Consider the following 10,503-nt stretch of genomic DNA (forward strand, 5'->3'; position numbering starts at 1 on the left):
CAGCCCACACAGACACACAGAGAGAGAGAGAGAGGCAGCCAGCGACCAATACGGTACGCCGGAGGAGGATTTCTGCCAGTGATCTCAGACTACGCCAGTCTGACGCTATTGCTTCGAGGTAAAAGACTACATTTGAAACATGGCAATACACGCAGCAACGTGTTTGCTTGCAACATAGGTTATTCATGGCGCATGAATGTGTTGAATACTTCTTTTGACTAAATGAATGATGATAGGCTTGTTTGATTGTTTGTTCTTTGACAGAAACATCTGTTGCTTGAGAGACTTCTGAGCACCTTCACTCTGCTTCCTAACCCGAAGAAGGTAAGAACCATGACGATAGCAACACTTTCTTAACTAAATGGCTGATCATCTGTGGTGGGAAGTTAAAAGTGTAGTTACTATACTGAAGTAGATTTTTCATGTATCTGTACTTTACTTGAGTATTTATTTTTCTGATGACATTTGACTTTTACTCTGTACATTTCATATCTGTGTTTTCTAGTTCTAGAATCAATTGAGGCTTCCTACTGTTTTTCAAAGTCTGTGGAAGACAACACGTTAAAAAGAACCGAATAGAGGGAGGTAGTCAAATGTGGTTAAGATCTTCACTGACTGAGATCTTGGGGTCTTATAAGGTGGAAATTTTTTTTTTTTTAAATGACAACGACATGGTGGAACATGAACAAGGGACCCTAACCCTAACACCCTAAAAAATGCCGGTTATGGGGCACTTTTTCAGTCCAGGGGAGCACTTTTCTCCTCCTAAAATTATTTTTGCGGGGGCAGGGGTGGGGGGGGGCTGATCAACCTTCTTCTTTGGTTGGTGCTGCTGAACAATTTTTTTTGCCCCCCCGCTTTGCCTAAAATAGGGGCACTTCTAAAAAAAAAAGTGTGTGTGGGGCGGGGGGCCCGTTCCGCAACCTCTGTTAACAGCAATGGCAACAGATTCAGAGAGGCAAGATATTCCCCATCTATGGCCTTATTTAAGAGAATTGTTCTTCTTGTCAGTACAAAGAAATGTGCACTTTAATAAAAGAGGGAAACATTTGTGTGCAGATTTAGTTTTTGTTGTGACAAGTTATATAAACAAGTATTATTTGTGCATAATTGACAGAAATAATAAATTTTTAGTTTTGTACTCAAGTACTTCTCAGCCTACTTTTTTACTTTTACTTAAGTACAGAAGTTGAATCAGTACTTCTACTTTAATCAGTCTTTTCACACAAATAGATAGTACTGCTACTTATTGACAGAGTGTGAGTACTTTGCCACCTCTGCTGATAATAATAATAAGTGACGCATTGTAGTGAAAAAGTCTGAATGGTTCCAATATAATAAACTAGCTTCAAAAGTAACCATTAGATAAAATAAGATTAGATTAGATAGATAGACAGATAGATAGATAGACAAATAGATAGATAGATAGATAGATAGATAGATGGATAGATAGATAGATAGATAGATAGATAGATAGATAATAGCATTTACAAGTCCTGCTGCAAGTAGGTCAATGTGTCTCATTTGCCCTCATCTTTTGTGTGCAGCGTGCCATGTCTTTGCCACGCACACTTGGGGAGCTGCAGCTCTATCGGGTGCTGCAAAGGGCCAACCTGCTGGCCTACTACGAAACCTTCATCCAGCAGGGTGGCGATGACGTGCAGCAGCTCTGCGAGGCGGCGGAGGACGAGTTCCTGGAGATCATGGCCCTGGTCGGCATGGCCACCAAGCCACTGCATGTGCGTAGGCTGCAGAAGGCCCTCCGAGATTGGGCAGCGAATCCTGCCCTTTTCAGCCAGCCCGTCTCCAGCCTGCCCTCCCTCGGGGGGATCCCGCTGTTTAAAGTGGACAGCACAGGTCCAAGCGGATCTGCGGGTGGACCGAGGAAGTCTTTGAGCAACGGGCAGCCGGGGTCACCGTCCGAGCGGGAGGATCGGGCGTGTCTTACTCCCATGCACAGTGGGAGCCCCCGGAGCCCCTGCTCTCAGGCCTCCCCACAGCCGCCAGACTCACATTACCGGGAAAAACTGTCCCCCATGGACCCACACTGGCTCACCCCAGAGCCTGATGGGAACGGCACCTTCGCCTCTGCACCAGGAATCGAAGAGGATCCGCCCAGCCCGCCACATCTACACGTATGTCCCCTCGGTCCCTCCACATCTCCAAGCTCATCTTCTGCCCCCACCCCTCTGTCGGCTTGGCCCGGAGGACAACTGGACGGGGAGACGAGCCGCGCCGTGGCGGAAAGCGTGGAGAGACTCCTCAGGACTCTGCCACGCTCCGATCAGACGGAGGTGAAGAGTCTCCTGAGGATAAACAAGAAAATAGCAAAGACCGTGGGACACATCTTCAACATGGGCTCACAGGACGTGAAGAAGGAAGAGGAGATTCGCAAGTATAGTCTCATCTACGGACGCTTCGACTCCAAGCGGAGAGAAGGCAAGCTACTCACACAGCATGAGGTAAAACAGCCCAATCGCGCAGTTGTTTTATACCCGTGTGTCACCTGGCTGTGTCATGTTCACAGCTTCCATCTGTCTTCTTCTCTCCTCAGTTGATCATCAATGAGGCTGCCGCCCAGTTCTGTATGCGCGACAACGCCCTTTTACTCAGGAGGGTGGAACTTTTCTCTTTGGCTCGGCAGGTGGCGAGAAAATGTGCCTACACCTCCACTCTCAAGCATGCAAGGTAAAAAAAAAAAAGCATGTTTGTCTTTCAGCGACACAAACAATGCTCCTGCTGCAACAGAAAGGCAAGGAATGAACAGGGCAATGTTTCACAATCTTAATTGCACCAAGGCACATATTTTACAAAATTTAGGGCACACTACCAATCAAAAATGTCACAAAAAGTATATATACACTACTGAAATAATAATAATCTCATCCCGATTTACTTACAAATTGACTTAGTGTGAAGTATGGGCTTGTTTAGTTGAACACAAATACTGTTGTATGAATGGCAACAGGTGAATTCACAGGTTCCTTGGTGGTCCTGCCATTTAATGGAAGAGCATTTAATTATGATCGTCACAATACGTCACTTGCATCGATAGATGAACAATGATACATTATTTGTATTAAATCAGAATCACCTTTATTTGGCAAGTATGTCAAAAACACACAAGGAATTTGTCTCCAGTAGTTGTAGCCGCTCAAGTACGACAACAGACAGTCAATTGACAGAGAACACTATTGTGACATAAAAACAACAACAGTCACTGAGCAATAAAAGGTTACCAGTAATGTGGTAATGCCGGCACTATTTATTTATTTATTGACAATTGTGCAAAAAGATGCATAGTCCTCTAGCAATTAGAGCAGAATAGATAGGTTATAAATAATCTTGGACCAATTAAAAGAAAGTGGATAATTTCCCACTGCACATATGATAACACTGGTCAACAACACATTTATTGTTGAAGTTTTTATAGCTGATTTAGGACAATTCTGATGTGCTGAATCCAAATATCACATTGGTTTTGCTCAATCAGGTCAACATTTTGAACTATGGCCACGTTTCTTTACTACATGTACAGGTATTTTCGCTTGAGAGGTTCAAATAAACAGAGGTTCATGCCCTGAATTTTGAATAACGATGACGTAACATTCAATTGACAGGTACTTGCTTTTATCAATGTGGACTATTCAATTTACAATAAGCAAAGTTTGTAACATTTGATTAATAAACGGTTAACAACTTGGCATAAAACCCTGACCTGTAAAAAAGAAACAGATGTCATTTTCTGATTCAGCGATGCAAAATTGTCCTAAATCAGTTGAAAAAACATGGGCAACTTCCAAATATATATATTTTAACACAGTGTAATCTAATGTGCAGAGGCATAGCGGGAGTCAATCATTGAAATATCTAAAAACAACATAAACCCCATGTGAACCTAAACACAACATTAGGTGTCAACTCATTAGGTGTACTTGTTCCAGTTTAATGAAATCCAATACAAGATGTGGACAGACAGTATTGCCCTTACGAAGATAGCAACAGTACAATAACGCTACACCAAGAGTCACTATCTTTGTGTTTGTCAGTCCATCAGTATGTTAGTAGGCCACTTGTTGGTTCACAAAGGACGATCAAAGATGGCTGGAATGTACCTTTTTTTATGGGGAGACGCTCCATTGTGACTCTGTTGACTTGGTTCAAAACTTCTGGCTCAGGCCTTCATGTGTGGAGTTTGCATGTTCTCTCCATGCTTGTGTGGGTTTTTTCCGGATACTCCGGCTCCTCACAGATTTCAAAAACATGCATGCTCGGTTCATTCAAGACTAAATGGGCAATTGTTAAGAGTGTGAATGTGGTTGTTTTGTGATTGTTATTGACTGACAACCAGTCCAGGTTACCCAAAGTTAGCTGGAATAAGCTCCAGCTCACCTGTGACCCTATAAGGACAAGCGTTATAAAAAATAGATGGATGGAATAACTCTCTAAAAGTTTCAATCAAAACAAAGCATCATCATCTTTGTAAAGTTAAAACATTGGCTACAACGCTTATAGTGAATGTACGTGCACTGTAGGTAACATTTTTATATGCATTGGTTTAAATGTCAAAAAGGTCAAATAAACATTTTGTTTGTCATTCTCTGCAGGTCAAACGTGGAGGAGAACAGTGCGCCGTTCCAGAAGAGAGCGAGGCTTGAAGTGAGTTGACAAAAAAACCTCCTGTGAGAGTGTTTGTGATTATAACATTTGTGTCCAGAGATCCCTCATTTATCGCGGGGGTTAGGTTCTGCACAACCCCCGCAACTGATGAAATCTGTGAAGCAGCAACCACATATTTAAAAAATAATTATTTATACATATGTTAAAGCTGTATGAACCTCCCCAGACTCTTATTAATCTTCACCACAATCCTATTAACATCTACAATACTCTTTTAAACACTTTCTATACTCTGAAACACCTTTTAAAGTCTTAAACATACAGTAATAATGCACAGTTGTGCTGTACACTATGTACATTTGATTCCTTGTAATATGTGTTTTAATGAATTTTTCTTTAGTTTTTTTAAAAATAGTTTTAATGTTTTAGGCTAAAAAGTGTTTACTTTACCACAAAAAAAACATCGCATGAACTCAAACTCTGTGGTGAATTACAGTATGCGCAATATCAATATGAAACAAAGATCTGCAATGCACTGAATCTTCAAAAGGTGAACCATGATATAGCGAGGGAACACTGTATATTTGGAACTGAAATAATAATAATAAAAAAGTTTCTTAACAGCTAAATGTGTTTTTAATTCCAGGTGACTGTGCCTGAGAGCACTTCGTCACTCCTCGGAACGGACGGCGCTGAGACCTTAAACCAGAGGACCGATGAGGACAGCTTGTCTGCAGAAAGTCCAGACAGCGTTTCACATGGTAAACACCAAAAGATGTTATTCTGACTTTTACTCCAGATGTCCCTCCTGCCTCTAAAACTCCATGAACCATATTCCCTTACTGTCTATCCTGTCAGACATGGGCTCACAGTGCAACCAGTCACCATCGTCGTGCCCCCCCACCGACAGCTCCAACCAGACCCCTTGGAGTCGCCATCTCATGCAACAAACGCTTATGGACGAAGGGCTGCGATTGGCTCGCATGGTGTCGCATGACCGGGCCGCCAAGGTCAAATTAGGGTCAGATGGAACTCACTCCACAGGTGACTTTTCAAACATTAACTTATTATGTTTAATTTTGCCAACAGAATAAACGACTGTTTTGCAATATTTGCCCGTCTCTTTGCAAGTTGGAAAAAACAATGAGACTCCCCAAACTCTACAGTATGCATATTTCGTGTCCATTCTTAGCTTACCAATTAGTATACCTTAAACAAAACAGGCCACAAAAGAAATCAAGCCTTTTTTATAGAGTGATCCAGCAAAATTACTACATCAGAGTTGTAACAGAAGGCCCAGCATTCATCCACCTTTGCCTTTTACAAGCAGCACAGTGAGCTAGCGGTTAACATACAGTATATGCAGCGCAGTTCTGACCTTTGAGGCTCAAATCTTGGGTCCAGCCTTCCTGTGTTGAGAATGCATGTTCTCTAGGTACTCTGGCTTCCTTCCACATTCCAAAAACATGTAAACTAAGGTAATTGAAGACTCTGAATTGTCCACAGGTATGAATGTGACTGTGAATTGTTGTTTATCCATAAGTGTCCTGCGATTGACTGGCGACCAGTCCAGGTTGTAGCCTGCCTCTCTCTGCTCTAAAAAAAAAATGTCAGTTGTGACAAGATCAACCTCACCCATGACCCTGGTGAGGATAAGCGGTTACAGAAAATGAATGGAAGGTGGAAAAATTACTGCTTTTACAGTACAGGCAGTGTAAAAGGGGGTACAGTTGAAGGATATCATGTTGATCATTTCGTTGTTAGACACTGCGCAATTGTTATGCAGTTCATCGGGTTTTACACATATCATAGCAAATGTTTTCAACAAATATGCATTTTACCCATGCTGTCATTTGTCAGCATCACAGTGGCTAAAGTTTAGCCTCAATAATAATGTGTGATATTCCTATAATGTCTTTTAAGGTTAATGTTAGTTGAATAGTTTTGACAATAGAGCTGAGTTACCTCGAGATGAAGTTATCCTAAAACGTTAACGACAATGGTTATGTAGTTTAGTTGTTCTAATTTTGCAAGTTGTCTTGCCCTTAGCGGTTAGCAATTTGTTGGAGAATAACATATGACATGCTTACGCATGGGGCAGCACAGTGAACTAGTGGTAACGACCTTCCCATGTGGAGTTTGCATTTCCTTGTGTGGGTTTTTGACTTCGTCTTTCTCTCACATTCCAAAATGATGCATGACTGTGAATGTCTATATGAGGTGTTCTACCGAAAATGTGTTTCGACTTATTATTACTTTGTTCCTGAGACTGGACTAGTTCTTCCAAAAAATCTATACTGTTTAGGTTAGTTAAAAAAAAAATACAATTTTTAACCTTTCCCCACTAAAGTGTTTTAACTGACTAAAGTTGCAAGGTGCAATTAAAGTTTCAATACAGACAGACACATTCCGAAGTCCAAATTAGAGAGGATAGTGTTGCATTGTCAAGTAAATATGAGAGGCGTTAGGTCTCTTCCTGGTATCACACTGCCTTATTAGGAAGAAGTGATGTGTACAAGTTAGTTGTAATAGCCAGAGCGAGGAAAAGGATTCCGGCCAAGACATGAGCGGGCGTGGATGGAGGGAGAGAAGAGGGAGGGAGGTGGTATAGGAAGTACTCTGTGGGCGACAGCATCAGACCCCCACCACCAGCAGCGGCGTCGCCACCTCAGCGGCAACTGACGTCAGAGTGCGTTGGCTGCGTGGGCAGAGGGGCGGGGAGGATGGGCTGTGGGGGCGATGGAGTGGGAGGTAATTGGAGGGGCGTTGCATTGACTCACCAAGTGACAGTGCACCAAAATAAAACCCGTGGGCTGCGAAATGGCACAGTCTTTTTTATTCCTCCTCTCCCGCAACCACAAGGACTGCAGAAATAACAACAATAAAAAAAAGTGACATACGTTTCATCTCTGACGTCAATCTGCTTCAATTCTTGTCTTTCACTCCAACTTTAGTTCACTTCCTCCTAACATGTTTTCCCATAAATCCTCATCTTTTCTGGCCCAATCTAGTCATGATCATCTATGTATGTGAATGTTCCTGTTTGTCATATGACCAGTAAAATTGTCAGACTATGCATATAAGGGTATACACAAGTTACTGATTAAATATTTAGTGAACATGAACCTTCATTACTTGCTCATGTGTTGACTTTATGACTTTTTTTTTCTGTTATTCAACTGCAAAGATGTTTATCAGGCAACTTATGATGACTTCACTCCATGTGGGGGTGTTTCTTGCTGAATTCCCCAAACTATTATTCAAAGACTTTAAAACACATCACTTCGTGGCGGTGACTAAGGTTTAGCCTTTAATGCAGTCCAGTCATATTAAATAGAGTACTGTATCAAATCAGAACCCAAGGGGTGTATTAGAGAGATCTCACTTCTTTAATTCTTTGAACTTCCATTTATGGACTAGAGAAGTGTTTGCCTGCGGCGTGTCAGTCCCCAGTGATTCTCAAATAGTAGAAAGCCATTAAAGCACCAGGAGGGAATAACTTTTTGTGTGATTTCCTCTCAGGCCACTACAAGTAAAGCGAGAGCGTAAATATAAATTGCATGGCAAGCAGGCTAAGGTGAAGGAAGTCAAACACAACCGTCAACCTCCAATTTGTGGGTATACTGAAAAAAATATCTCCACATAATGGAATTATAAATAATATGTTCCAAGGTGATTGGCTGGCGACCAGTTGAGGGTGTACCCCGCCTCTCGCCCAAAGATAGCTGGGATAGGCTCCAGCACGCCCGCAACCCAAGTGAGGATAAGTGGAACGGAAGATGAATGAATGAATGTTCCAAGGTCAAACAGTCACCACCATTAAAGTATTGTTAACTGAACAGTATTGTTGTTAACTGAACATCTAGTTTTAACATCCAAGGGAATTAGCAATTTTAAAAACAACACTTTTTGTCATATTTGTTAAAACTGTCAGTATGACCTGACAGTAGTCCATGAGTAAAATGATCTGTAAAAAAAATAAAAAATCATCCCTCACTGACCCCATCTTGTGCCTCAAATTTGAAAAGAAGCAAAACAACGAATCAGAGACAGAAGGCTCATGTACTGCTGTCGGGTCAAACTGACAGTTTTAACAAATATGACGAAATTATTATTTTTTTTTTCAAAAAATAGTTAATTCCCCTTTAACTGTAAAACAAGTGTAAAAAAATAACTGCTAATGTGAAAACAATAAAACACTGACATTTTGTGGCACTTCGTGAACACATCTTCAGACGAAAGGAACTAAAACCAACAATCACTTGGTCTGTACCTAAAGAAGCAAAGTTAATGAGACAAAGCACGAATAAACTAACCAATGTCATTTCAAGGTTTGATCATTTTGGTATTTTTACAAGCACAACAGTAACATTAGCATCAATGCTATTGCTAGCAACATGAAAAGCGTCCTGGCTGGTCCACATAATATTTTAGACCACTAAAGTAAGTTAAATGTTAGTCACCGTGGGGATGGCAGTGACGTTATTTTCTTTATAACAATCCTCATAAAAACCAATGTACCCAACCTATCATATTTAAAATTATATAATGTAGCTTTAAATCTGGTGAGAGATGTGTTTATTCTTTCCATTTCCTGTCTCCTTAGAGCATGCCAGTAAAGTTCCGCAGCGGAGCTCGATCACAGTGTGCCGGAGCATCAGCCCAAACATCACCAAAGAAAACACCAATCACAGAGGGAAGTGAAAAAATAAATAAAATAAAAATTAAAATTTCCAATCCACACGGCCAAGGACGGGCTCAGGACACCACTGACATGAAGAGCATCCAATGGCGATAACATCACCATCAACTTCATATGATGACATTATAAGCCTACAGTGAACTGTTTGGACATGTTAATGGACATTTTGTTATTAAAAGCATTCATTCTGCATATTGGATCCATCTATTTATTATGAGCAATGTTGCATGTTAGTGGTGCCTTGATATGAAACGCCCCAACACACAAGGGGGCACTACAACTTTGGAAATGACCCCCTTTTTAATCACTGCGTAGAACACTGCAAGAAGAAAAGTTTTATTAATATTTTCAAGCATGTAAAATATAGAGCAGTTTGCTGATTTTCATTTTCAGGAAACAGTCAAAAGAGAAAAATGCATCAATGATGGTGACTTGCATCCTGTCAGTCTTAACATCTGTTTTGAAATACAACATAAAAACAGATTTTATCTTTATTTTGTGTATATACACACACGATATATAATGCTTTTGTCATACTAGAGGTTTTCGCTTGATTTTTTTATTTTTTTAAATCTTTTATACAGTTTTTCCTTTTTAAGCTCAGTAAGAACTTTGCCTTTTGGGTTGAAATCAGGTTTGATGAGTTAGAGACGTTTGGCTCAGCTGCACTTCACTTTCATCTATATTTGTTTTATGTGTTGTGCCAAATATGCATCATCAGAACAGCATTACACGCCAATACATTTTAAACTAAGATTGAAGGTGACTAAGGTTTAAAAATATATCAATATAGGGTTTTGATATGCCACTATGGTGACACTATAGCAGTGTGTCATGGAGATTAATGACTTTTTGACTTAACAACTTTTTTTTTTTTTGTAATTGTTGTTTTAGCCTTTGAATCTGCGTTCAAACATACACAGGCAGAATTTTAATTTCTATAACATCTGGTTGCATTAGAGCAGGGATGGGCAAAGTATGGGCCATAGGACACATTTACAATATTAGCTGCATTAATTTACCCTTTTAATCCTCAAATTAATGAATTAAAATGCATTAATTTTCCTGTGTGGAGTTAGTATGTTCTCCCCGTGGTTGCATGGGTTTTCATGGGTACTCCGGCTTTCTCCCACATTCCAAAAACATGCTTGTCAGGTTAATTGAAGACTCTAAATTATCCT

General features: G+C 40.6%; 1 protein-coding gene across 1 annotated transcript; it reads left to right on the forward strand.

The window, feature by feature from the left end:
- Positions 1-201: 201 nt before the first annotated feature.
- On the forward strand, positions 202-9,514 carry nab2 (NGFI-A binding protein 2 (EGR1 binding protein 2)). The gene is made up of 7 exons (XM_061688883.1): positions 202-324; positions 1,548-2,462; positions 2,555-2,688; positions 4,608-4,659; positions 5,267-5,381; positions 5,479-5,664; positions 9,227-9,514. Exons 2-7 carry the CDS (start codon positions 1,554-1,556, stop codon positions 9,322-9,324), a joined length of 1,494 nt encoding a protein of 497 aa, XP_061544867.1. The 5' UTR covers positions 202-324; positions 1,548-1,553; the 3' UTR covers positions 9,325-9,514.
- The last annotated feature ends 989 nt before the right edge of the window (positions 9,515-10,503 follow it).

The sequence above is a fragment of the Phycodurus eques genome, chromosome 10 (genome assembly GCF_024500275.1).
Source record: "Phycodurus eques isolate BA_2022a chromosome 10, UOR_Pequ_1.1, whole genome shotgun sequence".
Classification (NCBI taxonomy): Eukaryota; Metazoa; Chordata; class Actinopteri; order Syngnathiformes; family Syngnathidae; genus Phycodurus; species Phycodurus eques.

Coding starts and splice junctions, on each gene's coding strand:
- nab2 (XM_061688883.1), top strand. CDS start 1,554: ATGTCTTTGCCACGCACACTTGGGGAGCTGCAGCTCTATCGGGTGCTG. Junction 2,689..4,607: donor TCCACTCTCAAGCATGCAAG/GTAAAAAAAAAA, acceptor CATTCTCTGCAG/GTCAAACGTGGAGGAGAACA. Junction 5,382..5,478: donor TCCAGACAGCGTTTCACATG/GTAAACACCAAA, acceptor CTATCCTGTCAG/ACATGGGCTCACAGTGCAAC.